The sequence below is a fragment of the Schistocerca gregaria genome, chromosome 1 (assembly GCF_023897955.1).
Source record: "Schistocerca gregaria isolate iqSchGreg1 chromosome 1, iqSchGreg1.2, whole genome shotgun sequence".
Taxonomy (NCBI): Eukaryota; Metazoa; Arthropoda; class Insecta; order Orthoptera; family Acrididae; genus Schistocerca; species Schistocerca gregaria.
In genome coordinates this window covers 215,668,467-215,688,583 of record NC_064920.1, presented here as the reverse complement: position 1 = coordinate 215,688,583, position 20,117 = coordinate 215,668,467, and the positions used below count along the sequence as shown (strand labels likewise).

The 20,117-nt window shown below is 39.1% G+C and overlaps 1 protein-coding gene across 1 annotated transcript in view; it reads left to right on the top strand.

Moving 5' to 3' along the window:
* Nucleotides 1–20,117, top strand: part of LOC126337074 (protein obstructor-E-like) — a 91,909-nt gene that overhangs the window by 59,677 nt on the left and 12,115 nt on the right. The window contains exons 2-3 of the mRNA XM_050001422.1: nucleotides 8,843–9,061; nucleotides 14,119–14,313. Coding sequence (XP_049857379.1) covers nucleotides 8,843–9,061; nucleotides 14,119–14,313 — 414 coding nt within the window. The remainder of the gene's footprint in view (nucleotides 1–8,842; nucleotides 9,062–14,118; nucleotides 14,314–20,117) is intronic.

The window sequence follows — 20,117 nt, the reverse complement described above, 5'->3', positions numbered from 1 at the left end:
CTTTTTCTTTGATTTCATAATATAAGGCTGGTAGGTTATCGGCTTACCGAGCCTGAGCTATGATGGTGCTGCCATCCATGGTTCTGAGCCACCCACTATGTGATCAGAGTAGCTTTCTTCTAGGAGAGTTGCTTTCACTACGGCTTAAAGTGTCCCACCTACCCTTGGTGTCCTATGCCCATTGTCCATCTTTGGATCTTCCGTCTTTGGGGATTATTTCTCAACCCAAGAAAATAGGCTATCTTGATACCCTAAGGAGGCCATTGGCCTTGTAATTAAAACCTTTTCAAATTTTGTTGACTGTAACATACATTTTCCAGATGTTGTTATGTCAATGATATTCATGAATAGATTCAGTCTGTTGTTTTAGGAATTGTTTGTTTTTCTTTCAGTTAATTTTGTTTGCCCGCATTTGAGCCTGCTGATAAGTAAGTTCTATTTCAGGATCCTTATTTTTTTGCAACCATTTTTGCCATTGTTTCATAACCTTGTCTTCAGCTTCTCCACACTCTTCATCAAACCATTTCTTTCTGACTTTCTTAGCTCTCTGCAGGTTATTAGTAGCAGCTGTGAGGATGACTTCTTTTACATTGTTCCAGTATTCATCGCTGGTCATTTCAAGGCTTTCTGCCATATTACTTAAGGCTTCAAACCGGTTTGAAACTTCAACTTTGTACTTCATCATTCCTTCTGTCCCTATCTCAATTTTCAAATCAAATCTGTTCATGTTTTCAAGTCTGGATTTCACTTTTGGTACTGCCTTCAGTTTGACTTTCATTGTGCTTATTACTAGTTTATGATCTGACCCCATTTCAGCTCCTCAGAAGAATCATACATCACTAAATGTTTGTTTGCGATGTATGAGAACATGATCAATCTGATCTGTTTTTATACATCAACAAAACCTTTACTCATACTGAAAAATAAATTTAATTTTAATTTCAACTGTATTATACACATAGCTAATGACTGACTGTGATCAAACCTAGCAGACAGAGTACAGTAAGTAGAGATAACACAAACCTTAAATAAATCTAAACTATCAATGACTTTCCCAATAGTGCTAGTCACAGGGAAAATATTCTCTATGCTGATGAGAGTAATACCATATTACAGCCAGCTGATGAGAGTAATACCATATTACAGCCACTGAGGAAAAAAGAGAACTCCTTCTGGAAAAAGAAAACGAAATCTTCAATGAAGTTTACAGTTAATCAATATGCAATAAAATGACATTGAAAGTAAATTAAACAAATGAAATGAATTTTAGTTTGACAAGGAAGAACAATGCTGCTAAATTAAATGTGCATGGCGCCTATACAGAGTGCATAACAAACTCAAAGTATCTGGAAATGAATATTGAATCTAAGCTGAAGTGGCATTATGGCGAAAGGATACTTGCTAACAGCATGTTATGTCCTTAAGAGTGCTTTCTCATCAGTGTGCAACAGCAGTGTCTTTCAGTTACAGTCTATTAACATGTACACTAAATCTTAGCTATGGAATTCTTTTAGGGGAATAGATGCACAAAATATTAACATGGTTTTCAAACAACATAAGAGAGCCATAACCAAAAACAGTAGCTGAGTTCATTGTAAAGGTATGTTTAAAACACTGGTGATATTAACTACACCGTGTAAGTACATCCACCAATCTGTTGGAAACATAAAAAATAACATTGAAACACTGGAAAGTTCAGGTTGGAATATCAACAATGTTATGAAAAGGATATACTGCTACTTATCATAAAGATGACATGTTGAGATGCACATAGAAATGATGAAAAGAACATTACACAATTAAGGTTCCAGCCAAAGCCTTCTTCAGAAAAAAAACACACACATTCACATAAGCAAGCACACCTCATGCATACATGACTGCTATACTAGCTCCAGCCACTTAGGCTAGAATGCAACTGTGTCATGTCAAACACAAACAGCAATATGAAGTTGGGTGGGGATGTAGGAGAGATAGCGGGGGGAGAGAAATTAGCACTACCTGGCAGAGTGTGCAGGCACTTGACGGTGGCAGGACAAAGTTGCCAAGTGCAACATCAGGAGACTGTTAGGGTGGGATGGGGAGGGAAGGGGAGCGGTAAAGGAAAGGTACAGAGAAGAGGAAAAGACAGGTGGGTGTGTAGGCAGACAGCTTGCTGTTTATTTCATATTATTGCTGCTCACTTGGACGTATGGCAAATCAAATTAGCACTGTGTTAGCTGAAGCAATAATGAAGGAACGGGTATGGGCTTGCAATTGTAAAATAACAATGCAATGGTACAAAACAATGTTATTTGGGGTTGGCGCACTTTATACATAGGAGCACCCACTCGAAGGTTAATAGATGCTTCACATACTGGATCCTCTAGATCCTCTCCTCCATCATCAGCTTTTCTGAACTGCACAGACAGGAGTTACCCTTACAATATATTCTGTGCTCCCAAGATTATCACAATCTCAACCTACTGTCCCCACACCCTCCACCCAACAGTTTCTGCCCCCTCTGTCCTGTAACCTCCTACAAATTCATGTCCCCTCATCTTCATTGCGTCACCTCTTTGCCAATGCACCCACCAGTCTTTTCATTCCTACTTTTCTATCCCCCCCCCCCCCCCCCCCCCCAATCTCCTCTCTCCCACAGCCTTCTCCCCCTGCCTTCTACAGTAGTCCCTGCATGCTCTGCCAGATAACTCTCTTCTCTCTCCCAACCGCCCTCTGTTATTCCTCCCTCTTCCCCACCCAACTCCCATATGCTGCCTTTTTTTTTCCAATGCAGCAGTTGCAGTCCAGAGATAGTGGCCATTGGTGCATGTGTGTGCTGCAGGGTGTGAATGTGTATGTCTTTTCCTTTCCCTTCTGAAGAAAACATCAGCCAAAAGATTAGCACGTAACAGTCTTTTTCATAGTGCCTGTCTGCTGCTCATTGTGTCAGCTTTACTGTGAATAGCAATTTATGCTTTTCATAATTGTTGATATTCTGACCTGAACTTTCCACTATTGGATTTTACATAAGTTATAAATGATAAGCACTTAATTTTTGGTGTTCTACAGTATTAATTTATTTCATTAACTCGGTTTTGGCTTATAAGGCCATTATCAGACTTCAACTGTTAACAGTCTGAGGATGGCCTTGTGAGTCAAAAACCAGTTAACAAAATAAATCAGTACTTTATAACATCCTCAATTCAGTGCTTTTCATTTATAAGTTGTTCCACCCAGAAGTGATGGAAGAATCAGTTAACATTTGACACTAGGACTTACAACATCCCCTAACAAGTGGTGATTGTTGAGACAACTCGTAAGTCATAGCAAATCATCACAGATGTTTGTCCAGTACTAAAACTTCAAAACATTTTGCAGTGCAGTGTCTGAGACATTGCATCAATGATCAACAGATGCACTGAGAATGAACTCGCAAACTGCAATTATGGTTTTGTAACAGCTACAATATTTCATGCCCTAGGATGGCAATGACAACAGTAAACAGTGTCGCCCTGTACAGGAACCAAGAAAATTGGAGATTTGGGCCATTCCTGGAAGTGTGTGTTGGATAGCTGAAATGAAGAAGTGGACAGCTCATGACGCATGGCAAATCTGGGATCCAGTCCGAATCCAGCACAAATCTTCATTTGTTATGAAATATTCTGCAGCTCATGCACGAACATAATCGCAATTTGCCAGTTCATTTTTCAAAACTGCGTGTTGAAAAGTTTACACAACTGGCTGCAAAAGATATATGTACATGTCAGACACATGTAGGGTGATGACAATTGGACTTTTTAGTTAATATGGTGCTATCTTCAGTTTTAAAAAAATTGTCTGTTTTTTACATGGCAGCAATACTTCTCTTTATTTTCTGAAGTGTCAAACTGGATGATAGTGCACAGGGTGACAATTATTGAACTATATGGAAAAAAAGTAAATTAGTTAAAAACTACAGCATGCACACACTTTATTCAACACATAAACGTGGCTACAGATGTTCAAATTTAGGTTTTGAGATGATTGATATGCCTGCCATCATTGACGATGATATGATGCAGACGAATAGTGAAATTCTGCACAACTCGCTTAAGTGTCGGAACACAGGTGCTGTCGATGACCTCATGAATGGCTTTTTTCAGCTCAGCAGTGGTTTTGGGGTTATTGCTGTACATCTTTTCTTTAGCTCCACAAAAAGGAGTCACATGTGTTCAGATCTGGAGAATATGGCAGCCAACTGAGGCCCATGTCAGTGATCTATGGATACCCCAGAGCCAGAATGTGGTCCCCAAAGTGTTCCTCCAGAACATCAAACATTCTTCTGCTTCAATGGGGACGAGCTTTGTCTTGCATGAACTACACCTTGTCCAAATCAGGGTCACTTTGGATAATGGGGATAAAATCATCTTCCAAAACCTTCATGTACAGTTTGGTAGTCACTGTGCCATCAATGAATATTGCACCAATTATTCCGTGACTGGACATTGCATACCATACAGTCATCTGTTAAAGATGAAGAGACTTCTTGAGCATGAAATGCAGATTCTCAGCCCCCCCCGGATACGCCAATTTTACTTACTGATGAACACATCCATTTGAAAATGGGCTTTGGCACTAAACCAAACCATATTCACATCAAAGTTCTGTTTGTCAATTCTTGGACAATAGTGTTGGCGAAACACAACTGCGCTATTCCATGGCCCTGGGGCTTAGTGCCTGATGGGTTTGAATTTTTGCATGGGAAGGTCTTCAAAACAATTGTCGCAGTGTCTCCTGGTTCATTCCCCCCGTTTTGCAGCTCGACTGATCGATTTTCTGGGGCTGGTTTGAAACACGGCATGTCTTCTCAACATTCTTGACTGTTAGCACACTTGGGCTGGTTGTCTTCAGCTTGAACTTGGTCGCAAACCTCCTTTGAGCTGTAGTCAGGTTGTTATTGCTCGCATAGTAGGCGTTCATAGCTGCTAGAGGCAAAAGCACACTGTACCATGATGTTTTCACGTGGAAATGGCTGACGACAAGGCACGTGCGCATGCGCATACTAATTCCTATCATGCCCCATATCCAACCCTGCAGTTTGAATGTCCTTACGCAAAATGTTCAGAAGATGTGATGATTTTATATCATTTAGTTCAGAAATTGTCACCCTGTATCACAGTATAGATACCATCATCAGTCTATCCTACTACAAATACCAAATCATCCACTGCTGTCTAGGGATAGATGACCAGCAAATTTATGTGCCTGTGTAATCTTACCTCTGTGTATAATTTTTCACACATGGCTTGAAGAGTTTGTACTATGGCAACAATGATTCCAGATAACATAAAAGACTACAATATTTATAAATTAGGTCAGACACTTTCCACACTGTTGGCCTTATTACTTGCAAGGAGGTTTTCGCTAGACAATGCCCAGTTTTACATAGCAACCTCGAGACATTCTGCAAGATTGGAATGGTTCGATCTTACCTGGCAGTCATTTTGTTCCACTTCTTTGGCACTCACATACCTTTATTTGTCTATGCTGTGGATACTTTCAGTAATGTTTTAGTGTTAACCAAGTCAAATTCTCATTACTTATTTGGCTCAAGTTCATGCAACACAACTCAACTTCTGAAAATATTACAATTAAAAATTTTCACCACCAAAATGCAATTACACTATTTCTGATTTTCATATACACTCCTGGAAATTGAAATAAGAACATCGTGAATTCATTGTCCCAGGAAGGGGAAACTTTATTGACACATTCCTGGGGTCAGATACATCACATGATCACACTGACAGAACCACAGGCACATAGACACAGGCAACAGAGCATGCACAATGTCGGCACTAGTACAGTGTATATCCACCTTTCGCAGCAATGCAGGCTGCTATTCTCCCATGGAGACGATCGTAGAGATGCTGGATGTAGTCCTGTGGAACGGCTTGCCATGCCATTTCCACCTGGCGCCTCAGTTGGACCAGCGTTCGTGCTGGACGTGCAGACCGCGTGAGACGACGCTTCATCCAGTCCCAAACATGCTCAATGGGGGACAGATCCGGAGATCTTGCTGGCCAGGGTAGTTGACTTACACCTTCTAGAGCACGTTGGGTGGCATGGGATACATGCAGACGTGCATTGTCCTGTTGGAACAGCAAGTTCCCATGCCGGTCTAGGAATGGTACAACGATGGGTTCGATGACGGTTTGGATGTACCGTGCACTATTCAGTGTCCCCTCAACGATCACCAGAGGTGTACGGCCAGTGTAGGAGATCGCTCCCTACACCATGATGCCGGGTGTTGGCCCTGTGTGCCTCGGTCGTATGCAGTCCTGATTGTGGCGCTCACCTGCACGGCGCCAAACATGCATACGACCATCATTGGCACCAAGGCAGAAGCGACTCTCATCGCTGAAGACAACACGTCTCCATTCGTCCCTCCATTCACGCCTGTCGCGACACCACTGGAGGCGGGCTGCACGATATTGGGGCGTGAGCGGAAGACGGCCTAACGGTGTGCGGGACCGTAGCCCAGCTTCATGGAGACGGTTGCGAATGGTCCTCGCCGATACCCCAGGAGCAACAGTGTCCCTAATTTGCTGGGAAGTGGCGGTGCGATCCCCTACGGCATTGCGTAGGATCCTACAGTCTTGGCGTGCATCCGTGCGTCGCTGCGGTCCGGTCCCAGGTCGACGGGCACGTGCACCTTCCGCCAACCACTGGCGACAACATCGATGTACTGTGGAGACCTCACGCCCCACGTGTTGAGCAATTCGGCGGTACGTCCACCCGGCCTCCCGCATGCCCACTATACGCCCTCTCTCGAAGTCCGTCAACTGCACATACGGTTCACGTCCACGCTGTCGCGGCATGCTACCAGTGTTAAAGACTGCGATGGAGCTCTGTATGCCACGGTAAACTGGCTGACACTGACAGCGGCGGTGCACAAATGCTGCGCAGCTAGCGCCATTCGACGGCCAACACTGCGGTCACAGGTGTGCGCGCTGTGCCATGCGTGTGATCATTGCTTGTACAGCCTTCTCGCAGTGTCCGGAGCAAGTATGGTGGATCTGACACACCGGTGTCAATGTGTTCTTTTTTCCATTTCCAGGAGTGTATGTTCATTGATTCAAATAGTTTTAATTCTGCCTTCAGCATAAAATAAACGTCTCAGATACTTCATCTGAATTGAATTTCGAGGTGGAATTATTTAAATGAAATTCTAACTTTTGCTGGAAATTTTTCAAAATCAACTTTCAGCTTCCAATCAAAAACCTATAATAGTTTTTCTTTCATTTTTGCTTCCTTCAATATTGAAGTTCCATTTTCTCTATTCCTTTGACATTACAATCTCATATGCATGTCCAAAATTCCAGATGTTTAAGACAGGATGAGCTGAAACTGAATAGTTTCAAAGTATATCAGAAGCTCTTGTAATTTTTAATTACAAATACTGCGTTCATTAAAAAAAGAACTACCCAGTAAGATGAGGTTGACAATGGCCAGTCATTCTGTCCTGGCAACAATTATGACTGGCAAAATTAAATTGCACAGGAAAATTTACAATTTGTTTTCACCATTTTCAAGGAAGGCATGCAATACTGCATGTTACTTTGGACACAAGTAGACTTTATTCCCCTCCATGTATCTCTATAGTCTTCAGTTTTGTCTGGACATGTATAATAAATGTAATACGGCATGCAGTAGCACTCTTCCTTACGGTATGATAGGAAAAATTGTAGTGAAGCTCATGCTAAGTAGGATTATCAAAGTCCATGATCAGAAATCTCAATTCATTGCTACAGTGCCTGATAAGATGTTTTTATTTCTTGTCTAAGAGTATATTTATAAGTTGTTTATAAATGTATTTCACAAAGATATTCATTTTGATATACAGGGTGACTCATGAAGATATGCATATATTTTATGTTATTCTATAAGTAAACACAAAGAGAAAATTTCATATAAACATAGATCCGCAAATATTTAGTTACGGAGTTACGGCTAATAAAAGATTTTGCCTGAAATTTAGCTACTTCACTAATATGAAGCCATCGCAAAACTGTATGAAATTAAAGTAAAGCACCATTTCCATTTATCTTGTTGTTATTGATCTGGATAATCTAATAAACCATGTTCCAGATGTGTATCTTCAGTAGTTTGCCAGAACATCCAGAGAAGCACAGATGTAATTTCATAAAATTTTTAATTTATTAACTACTTGGCCCAATTTTTTTTAAATTATAGACAATTGCACAAAGTTTGAAAGAGAAGTTGTAGATAATTTAATTTTGGGAAAATGATGGTAATAATGTTAACTGAAACCGTATGAATATGTCAGATAATCGGCTTTTATTAATACCATAGCACATGCGAATTCATGTTAAACAGGTAAAAACAAAGCTCAGTGTTATGGAAGTTATACATAGTACATACAATTTTAGGATACATTCACAATAAATGTTCAAAAATATCTCCATCAAGCTCAATGCATTTAGTTGCACTTGTGAACAGATTTTGTTGCTTGTTCCAGTTTCACAGGGTTGTTCTTAATTTCGTCTATTGCATTCATAATGCGAGCAAATAATACCTCATGTGTATTGACTTTGTCCTTGTAAACTATGTCTTTCATCCATCCCCATGTATAAAAATAATGTCATCATATTACCAAAGTTGATAAATTTTCAGCAAAATCTTTTATTAGCTGTAACTCCACATCTAAACATTTGTGGACCTATGTTTATATGCACTTCTTTCTTTAGTTTTATTTGTAAAATAATATACTAAAATATCTGTGTATCTTTGTGAACTACCCTGTATAGTTTACATGTTAGTTATTATCTTTCACTGATCTCAGTTCCTCTCTCTTCCACAGTTTTAGGACAACTGCGTGGAGGTGGTGGGTTCACATGCCCAGAAAAGAATGGACGATTTCCAAGTCCACAGCAGTGTGATGCATATATTGAGTGTGAAGAAGGTGTTGCAACAGAAAAACTATGTCCAGATGGACTCCTTTTTAATCCAAAGGCACGTTTCTTCGCATATCCCTGTCAGTATCCTGTAAATGTTGACTGTGAAGGAAGATCAGCTCTACGTGAGTATCTCTCTCTCTCTCTCTCTCTCTCTCTCTCTCTCTCTCTCTCTCTCTCTCTCTCTCTATTTTTTGTGTTAGTTTTACGATTTTGGGTTCAACTGTCTTCCTACTTTTGCTGTTAAAATATACTTCCTTAATGCAAAAACATTTACACAAACAAAATGCAAATATTAAGCTGTAAATGTGGTTTCAGAAATATGGAATGAGTGCACTAAATTTTGTGTCACATTGTTTACTCTTAAGTTATGAGGAAAGATAATATACCATAGTAAATATTATGAAAAAAGAATAAATTACATTACAATGGCTAAATAAAATGTGCACAAATAGTTGAACCAAAGGGACAAGAGAATGCAGAATGATCTAAGTAATTTTGAACAACTTGCTAAAGCTTCTCATATTTTAAAAAATATTTGTAAAACAATTTCCAGTTCTGTATACTACAGGCATCTTATATTTATGCATGCCATATGATACTGGGTGGTTGGGAAGGGAGTGAGACAGGGTTGTAGCCTCTCCGTGATGTTATTCAATCTGTATCTTGAGCAAGCAGCAAAGGAAACAAAAGAAAAATTCGGAGTAAGTATTAAAATCCACGGAGAAGAAATAAAAACTTTGAGGTCAGAGACAGCACAGGACTTGGAGGAGCAGTTGAAAGGAACGGACAGTGTCTTGAAAGGAGGATATAAGATGAACATCAACAAATGCAAAATGAGGATAATGGAATAAAGTCGAGTTAAGTCAGGTTATGCTGAGGGAATTAGATTAGGAAATGAAACACTTAAAGTTTTGCTATTTGGAGAGGAAAATAACTGATGACGGTCAAAGTAGAGAGGATATAAAATGTACACTGGCAATGGTAAGTAAAGCGTTTCTGAAGAAGAGAAATTTGTTAACATCGTGCATTGATTTAAGTGTCAGGAAGTTGTTTCTAAAAGTATTTGTATGGAGTGTAGCCATGTATGGAAGTGAAACATGGACAATAAATGGTTTGGACAAGCAGAGAATAGAAGGTTTCGAAATGTGGTGCTACAGACAAATGCTGGAGATTAGATGGGTAGATCACATAACTAATGAGGAGGTATTGAATAGAATTGGGGAGGAGTTTGTGGCATAACTTGACTAGAAGACGGGATCGGTTGGTAGGACATGTTCTGAGGCATCAAGGGATCACCAATTTAGTACTGGAGGGCAGCGTGGAGGGTAAAAATCATAGCGGGACACCAAGAGATGAATACACTAAGCAGATTCAGAAGGATGTAGGTTGCAGTAGGTACTGGGAGATGATGGAGCTTGCACAGGATACAGTAGCATAGAGAGCTGCATCAAACCAGTCTCAGGACTGAAGACCACAACAACAACAACAACAACGATACTCTTGATTTCTGTTCCTTGCTACAAGCATCACCAGTATGAGAAGATGAAAGTAAATTTCCATGTATATTGAAGATAGCTTCATTAGATGTGTTCTGTTGACATGATACAACAATCTAATTACACAAATTCACAGAAAAATGGACATTTAGTCAGTTTTGTGATCAAAATACAGCACTATCAAATAAACATACTCTGACCAATACATTCAATTTAAATATGAGATCAGAACATAAAATATACAATTTCCTCAAACTGAATAAGGTAGTTTATGGGTAAGCAATCTACCTAATAAAAGGTATACCTAACTTCATGTAAATGCAAATACTTCAAGGAAAATAATTTTTTGTCGCCAGTCAAAGTTAACCCATGTTTGGGGTAGCTTTGTCAGCATCCACACTGTTAATGAAAAGTACTTACCTGGTCAAAATATCCCCAGCTGGAGTGCAAATTAATCAAGACTATGAAATATAAACATGAATTTATAATTCAAAAAATAATTTAACCAACCACAATAAAGTCAAAGCACAGTTATTCTTAGCCATATACCAATTATGGTAAAAATATAACACATAGGTATTGAACTAACTTTGAACTTAATGCAACCTGAACTAGCAATAATCTCCCTTGTCATTTAATTTAGAGAAAAGCCTTCAAGTTTTTTTTCTGAGAAATGTAAATCACACTCCAAAATATCTGGTTTACTAAGAAAAAAAGTTATATGCTCAATTCTGGCCGCACAGTCTTATTTTTCTGTTTCCTTCGAAACCTAATAAGAAATTGTGAGCCACTTGTTTCTTGAATTTCACCCACAAAGTACTTGCGTCTACTTTGTGTTGTTGACATATTAACGATCAACGTCATTGGATTTTACACTTCATCGAGTCTTTCTTGAATTCCCTAGAACTTTAGCAGTGTCCTTAGCTGTTCCTTCTACATTCATCAGCTGTGAGAAAAGAATACAGTAAAATAACCTAACTGGTTCAAAAGAGCAATAGTACAAACTGAGAAAAAGAACAAAATATTGGAATAAGATATTACACAATCATACATGATTTTACTCACACACACACACACACACACACACACATATAGCGCGCGCGCACACACACATATATGGGAAGTCTTTCCACTCCCGGGATTGGAATGACTCCTTACCCTCTCCCTTAAAACCCACATCCTTTCGTCTTTCCCTCTCCTTCCCTCTTTCCTGAAGAAGCAACCATTGGTTGCGAAAGCTAGTAATTCTGTGTGTGTGTTTTGTTCATTGTGCCTGTCTGCCGGCACTTTCCCGCTTGGTAAGTCTTGGAATCTTTGTTTTTAATATATTTTTCCCCATGTGGAAGTTTCTTTCTATTTTATATAATATGATAGAGGGAAAAATATATATCTAAAAACAAAGTTGATGTGACTTACCAAACAAAAGCACTGGGAGGTCGATAGATACACAAACATACACACAAAATTCAAGCTTTCACAACCAACGGTTGCTTCTTCAGGAAACAGGGAAGGAGAGGGAAAGACGAAAGGATGTGGGTTTTAAGGGAGAGGGTAAGGAGTCATTCCAACCCCGGGAGCAGAAAGACTTACCTTAAGGGGAAGAAAGGACAGGTATACACTCGCACACACACACATATATCCATCCGCACATACACAGACACAAGCAGACATGTGTAAAGGCAAATGTCTGCTTGTCTCTGTGTATGTGCAGATGGATATGTGTGTGTGTGCGCAAGTGTATACCTGTCGTTTTTTCCCCTTAAGGTAAGTCTTTCCGCTCCCGGGATTGGAATGACTCCTTACCCTCTCCCTTAAAACCCACATCCTTTCGTCTTTCCCTCTCCTTCCCTGTTTCCTGAAGAAGCAACCATTGGTTGTGAAAGCTTGAATTTTGTGTGTATGTTTGTGTATCTATCGACCTCCCAGCACTTTTGTTTGGTAAGTCACATCAACTTTGTATATATATACTGCATATGGGATGTGCCCAAAGGCAATGTTATTGTTGACAGCTGCTTGTCTCACTTTAGGAGTAAAGTCATATGAGAGATTATCTCCAATAAACACAACTTTGCCCTCAAGCTTTATAACATGTGGAAGAAATGATTTCATAAATCAATTAGTAAAAATGTTGTGACCAAACCAGCCAAAATAACTCTGATTGCACTCGGTTTTGCTAGACTTCCTTACATCCAGGTTTGGCAAGAATGTTGATATAAACTATAAGTGAAAGAAGAACCTCTCCTGCTGCAGAGCCACAAAACATTTAAAAAAATACTAATTTTACTGGTCTTTTGTCTGTACTGCGTATTTCACCTCTCACTTGAAAACTCACTTCTTCACACTCAGATCATCACAGAAGTTGGTTGCCTCAAAGTTAATAATTCTCTCTGTGGGAACAAGAATGTCTTCATTTTCATCTTGAAGGGGCTGTTCTAGATTAATGAAATATTCCTAGTTTAGCTCTAGCATAATTCCTGCTTTTCATGCCTGATATTCTGACATTTTATGAAATGTGAGAGGCTCTTCATGTCTGCTTAGAAATGTGTGTGCTCAATCAATTTCTAGCAAATTATTCTTACTGAACCATTTAACTTTCCTTCCCTGCATAACTAAATAAGCCACTGCAGGATATCTTAAATCAAAGCTATCAAAAGGGAAATGCCGTTCACCAACAATGACAGCATGCCACACCAAAGCTATCTCCCCTTAGTTGAAAATACAGTGAGCTGGCCGAAATGTTTTTCATGTCTGTTGGGGAGCCTATTAATTAATGTTCCTTTGGCTTTATTATGTGTTTTAGCAGCTGCAGTTATTGATATGGTACCTGTTTTACCTTCTTTTACTGCCAATTGAATGTTTTCTGGAGAGGCACTGTTATATCTTCTTGCTGAAGACAATCTTTTTGTACGCTCTTAATGCCTACATCATGAGAGCACAAAAATATTGCATAACACGAGAAATGCCACTGAAATGGTTTTTTTTTGTGTGACAGGGATACACTGACTACTAGTCAAGGAATCATCCACAAAACCTAACAAACATGAAGTGCTCAATAAAATGTAATTTTAACATTTTAGGCATCAATTTTTAAACAAAATACTACATAAATATTATCATTAGTTATATTAACCCACTATAACAGCCAGGCAAATCACATCTTATGTTATTGATACAGTTAGATTTAGCTAGACAACGAAAGTAAAGAGAATGTAACATCCAATAAATCTGCCAGCTAAGACTGGACATGAATGCTTGTGCTGGATGTATTTTGTGCTGCCATCAAATGAATACATGTAGAAAGACAGCAACAAGACTCTGGTTGACTACGTTCAGAAATTTCAGTGAGCCACTGAAACTTTTTCATAATTTTTGGTCAAAGTAAAACACGGAGTCAAAGCACCCCGTCTAACAGTAGGCCTGCTTAATGATATGCAAAATATACTGTTTACACTGAATAAATTAAATGCTTTCTCAGCATTGTAGTTTTGTTCAGTAGCAAAAGATTACAATTTTCATTGACTTTTATAAAAAAAAATGAAATCAATATGCAATGTGGAATTATTGTAGAATAATGACTTCATAAAATAGTAAGGAATAGTTTGATTTTTAACAAAATTATTGTAGAGACCATGTTTCATGTCAATAATCATATCCAAGGTTTTTAAATTAATGTTTTCATACAGAGCCACCACAACCAACAGAGGACTGCCCAAGGCAGTACGGCTACTTCCTTCGCGGTGATACTTCAAATTGTGGCAAGTTTGTTAACTGTGCCGCTGGTGTTGGATATGAATTTGACTGCCCGGAAGGCCTAGCATTTAATGCAGATACCCTTCTTTGTGATTGGCCCGACCAAGTGCCAACATGCGATGCAGAAGGTCAGTATTGCACATAAAACTTCTGCTGAATGAAATATTTAGTAATAAATTAAAAATATGACAGAATATTGCTCACTGCAATAGAATTTCAGTTTGTTTGAGTTCTGAATAAAACTTTTCCCATGACAGATTTTAGATTATGTGACTAAATTTAAGAAACTGTACCATGTAAAACAAAGTTTATATGGAATTTGTGTTTATGAAAGCTGTTAATGAAATATAGTGTTTGTTTCAAGCTGCAAACTGCACATTTAAACCATAGATCTCCATATAACTGGCTGGATTAGACACTTCAAGAATCAGAGGGAAAAAGCCAAATTTAGTAATACACACTGGAGTACTAATAAAAAAATTCTAAATTATGAATATTTTATTTGTGGTGTGGTTGAGTAATGTGATATTTGTACTTTAAAAATATGTTTTCCCAAATGAAGGAGCTAAGATAAAGACTGTATAAACAAAGAGGGCCTTTTCGATCTTGCTACATCCTGCAATTTAAATGCACTACCAAACATAACAAATATTTGCAAAACAACATTACATCAGTTTCTAGTCAAGACGAGTTTAAACAACATTTCAGCAAAAATTTTCATTGCAGGCTTAAATGATCATCTAGCTCAAACACAATGCTATAAGTAAACTGCTGTACTGGGACCAACATTTCTCTAAGAACCACACATAGATGACACAGTAAGGAAACAAACTACTTCAATAGATTTCTAAACAACTAAAAATTGTCACACATTTGTAATACTAATGACCTAAATGAAAATGTTACACCTTCATAACTGTATTAAACCATAAGTTTCACACACTGCATTTCTATAGAAAATTGTAACCATAAGGAGCAATTCTAGAACAAACAGCTGGATAATAAGGAGAATATGGGTTTCATGCCTAGAGAAGAGACTATTCTATAAAATGTGTGACTTGCATAGTTTCCTCACCTGAATTACACCAATGTTATTAGAAATATAAAGTAACACGAGGAGAAAAAAGAATGCGTAACGATAAATCTTCTCCTCCTCTCTCTATACAGGATAGTCAGAAACACACTGAAAAGTTTGTAAGGGTGTTCCAGGGTAGGTTGTGCTGAGAAATAACAGTTACGAAAAAATTTGATACATTGTGCCATTTCAGAGTCAATTAGCATTGAAGTTAGCTATTCAGGCTGTGGTGCACTCAAATTCAAGTGTCTGCCAGATACAATTAGCGTCCATTGCTCTCATGGCATAGATGATAGCCCATAAGAGTGCTCAGCATTTGGTACAGGTGTGATTCTTACTACTGTCCTATGTCCAATATTTGTATCGCTCTCTTGTTCAGTTTTAGGAAATTCACACACAGCAGGCTGATTGGCAAACTTCAATGCTAATTATCTCTGAAATCATGCAAACATCGATTTTTCTTCTTGACAGTTATTTCTCAGCACAACTTACTCTGCAACAACCTTCCAAGCTTTTCAGATTGTTCCTGACCACCCTGTATGCAAACTGAATTTGCCTGCTTTCTTCTGTCTGTATTTCTGGGCTATCTAAGGACTTACTGTTGGGCTTTTAATCTGATTTCCACTGATAGATAGACTAATTCACAAGGAGGGTTCATGCTTGTAATTTGTAAATATTTCACATAAATTTGCAGAACTTTAATAAATTAGTCTCCTACCATTGTGAAAATGTTGCCACTGGCTTCTAGAGGAGAATGACAGCACTTGGAACCACAGTTCTGTGCAGTATGGTGCAGTCATGGCCAAACTGATTACACAAGAACACACTGATTCCTTTGATGTACCGACAACAGGTAGCATGTGTTTGGCTTGGTGTGGTCTGTGTCAATGAGACTTAACATATTCACATATTAAGTCTATGGCCACCAAAATTATAATGAAGACTGGTTAAAAATAATAATAAATTCAACAAGAAAACAAACTTGGGAACAGTGTTCTTGACACCTTAAATATGTAGGATGGAATGGGATTCAGAAATTCCTTGCAGATGACAACAGATCATTATGAAAGACTTCTACATGTGATTGGGGACACATTTTGAAAAAAGACTACTATTTTTAGAAGAAAAAAAAAAAAACAGGCAGTGAAATGTCAAAGGAAAACCTTTGAGAACAACTGCATGGAAAAACCATCTGTGGTTTTTACTTTGTTTACTGACAAAGTAACTCATTTTCTGAGGAACTGTATCAGCAAGGGATGCAACTTTCATTTGTTTACATAGTTTCCTTCCAGCAGTGCAGCAGCAGGTGACTAAACTTTCAGGTTTTTGTTTTCCTTCATTCAGACCAAGGTGTGAACATGAATCTTTGTCAGGGTGAAAAAGTCTGCCAGTAAGATAAAATTGCAGAAGTCGATCTTGCCTCTCACAAGAGGAGTACTAAGGCCATCTCTGATACATGATATGCCTAAAAAAAAAAAAAAAAAAAAAAAAAAAAAAACAAAAAAAAAACCACACACACACAAATTAACACAGAATATTTAAATTGGTTGTAAACATATTAGACTTATCATTTGCAAACTTGCTGAACTATGATTAACTGAAGTCCCTCATGTTTTATGTCTGTGAGTGAAAGCAAATCTCAGGAACTACCTTGAGAATTTTATACAGTATTCACAATTAAATACCTCCATTCAGGAGGAAGGTTTCGCTATAAGACTTAGTACTGCTATACCAGACAAGTTGTCCAACTGCAGCTACTTAGTTCTACCTGTGTGTAGCTGGGACAGATGTATTGAAAACTTCAGTTTCAATTTATAAAAAAGGTGGGAGAGAATGTAAATTACACTACTGGCCATTAAAATTGCTACACCAAGAAGAAATGCACATAATAACCCACACCAAGAAGAAATGCAGATAATAACTTACACCAAGAAGAAATGCAGATAATAACGGGTATTCATTGGACAAATATATTATACTAGAACTGACATGTAATTACATTTTCACGCAATTTGGGTGCATAGATCCTGAGAAATCAGTACCCAAAACAACCACCTCTGGCCATAATAACGGCCTTGATACACATGGGCATTGAGTCAAACAGAGCTTGGATGGCGTGTACAGGCACAGCTGCCCGTGCAGCTTCAACACAATACCACAGCCAGTTGCTCGGCCACCATTGACCAGACATTTTCAATTGGTGACCGATCTGGAGAATGTGCTGGCCAGGGCAGCAATCGAACATTTTCTGTATCCAGAAAGGCCCGTACAGGACCTGCAACATGCGGTCGTGCATTATCCTGCTGAAATGTAGGGTTTCGCAGGGATCGAACGGAGGGTAGAGCCACGGGTCGTAACTCATCTGACTTGTAACGTCCACTGTTCAAAGTGCAGTCAATGCGAACAAGAGGTGACAGAGCCGTGTTACGAATGGCACCCCATACCATCACACCATGTGATACGCCAGTATGGCGATGACAAATACACACTTCCAATGTGCGATAACCGCGATGTCGCCAAACACGAATGTGACCATCATAATGCTGTAAACAGAACCTGGATTCATCCGAAAAATGATGTTTTGCAATTCGTGCACCCAGGTTCGTCATTGAGTACACCATCGCAGGCGCTCCTGTCTGTGATGCGGCGTCAAGGGTAACCACAGCCATGGTCTCAAAGCTGATAGTCCATGCTGCTGCAAACTTCATCAAACTGTTCGTGCAGATGGTTGTTGTCTTGCAAACGTCCCTATCTCTTGACTCAGGGAATGAGACGTGGCTGCACGATCTGTTACAGCCATGGGGATAAGATGCCTGTCATCTCAACTGCTAGTGATACGAGGCCACTGGGATCCAACATGGCATTCCGTATTACCCTCCTGAACCCACCGATTCCATATTCTGCTAACAGTAATTTGGATCTCTACCAACACGAGCAGCAATGTCGCGATACGATAAAACGCAATAGGCTACAATCCGACTTTTATCAAAGTCGGTAAAGGGATGGTACGCCTTTCTCCTTACACGATTCATCACAACAACGTTTCACTAGGCAACGCCGGTGAACTGCTGTTTGTGTATGAGAAATCGGTTGGAAAGTGTCCTCATGTCAGCACATTATAGGTGTTGCCACCGGCGCCAACCTTGTGTGAATGCTCTGAAAAGCTAATCATTTGCATATCACAGTATCTTCTTCCTGTTGGGTAAATTTCACGTCTGTAGAAGATCATCTTCGTGGTGTAGCAATTTTAATGGCTAGTAGTGTACTAAAGCCCATTACAATTTCCTCTTGAATTTTAGAAAGATTAGGAAAATTATGTATGACAAACATATGGAATTTATAAACAAAACAAAAAACTCTATGTAAAGGGTAACATGAACTCAGATATAAGAGATTAGTAATATAATGCAGTTCCCAGATGCAGTAGTTTGTAGCACCACAGGTGCAAAAGATCCAAATTTCAAGTTCCCATAAAATTTCTCTAGTGTTTTGTCAACGGGCAGCCAAAAAATTAATGAATTACAGGATGAACTATAATAATCTCTTACATCAAATGTAAAATGATGATAATGTTGGTGAGACAGACTGCAATAAAAATTATGAAACAGTCCACTATTCAAGATCAGAAAGATAGATATACGACAGAAATTATAAGAGATTCTACAGATGTGGAGATCACAGAAACCTGGTTAAGCCCGAATAATGGCAAGCTGAAGGTACAGCTAACTGAAGCAGTGGCAGGAGGAAGATAAACGAAGCTAATTGTATGAATTTCTTAAATATACAATAATGAATGACTGGGCATAAGAGAGATTAAGAAATATTAAATACCAGTGACCCGCTCCAGCTTTGCACGATTAGCACTATTGTATGTACTGTATATTAACTGAGGGCCTAGAAACGATGGAGAGGCTCCGTCCCCGCCGCAGCCCCAGTGGTCCACAACCCCACGACGACTACCGCAATCCACTTCATCCTCCGCCACCCCACACCGAACCCAGGGTTATTGTGCGGTTCGGCTTACCTGGCAAGCACTTTGCCGTTAGACTACCACATCCAACTTCAATATGGATCTGTGGCAACACAGACTGTAGTTCAGCATGGAATCCGAACCATGATTCGCTTCTATCGAATGTCTAGATGGTTATGAGGTGAATACTAGGTTAAATTACAGAGTGAAAAATTTTTGATCTGACTGTGATTTGATCCCGTGACCTTTCAGTTTTCAGGCAGCTGCTTTACCAATGCAATACAAGGATCGACTTAGGTTCCACTCAAGCTACACAGTTCTCTGGTTGCTGTACAGCTATTTGGTAATGCCATCATTTTTACAGCAGCAGCAGCAGACTTTAATTCATCATAGTTCAACCAACATCAACAAAATATTTATAAATTACATACAAATCTTCCTCATGAATTTATACATTAGTCAAATCTGGATCAAAATCCCTACAGTACTTCCTCATATTATGCTAAACATAAAGACAGAAGTGAGGAGGAATGTGTGTGTGTGTGTGTGTGTGTGTGTGTGTGTGTGTGTGTGTGTGTGTGTGTGTGAGAGAGAGAGAGAGAGAGAGAGAGAGAGAGAAGGGGAGGGGGGAGAGAGAGGAGGGGGGGGGGGGGGATATATGAATGGAAAAGAGTAGAAGATACATACAGTTTGAAAAACTTATGGAATGGCAAAATTGTAGTATGGGAAAATGTATCTGACTGACTATGCAGATGACTGTTCAGTTGCTCTTATGATCTGTGACATGAATGTTTATTTCATTTCATTTTATGAAATAAGTTGTCACGGCCTTTTTAAATGTACCGCACTGGATTTTCATTGAATGATTTACAAGAGTTATACACAAG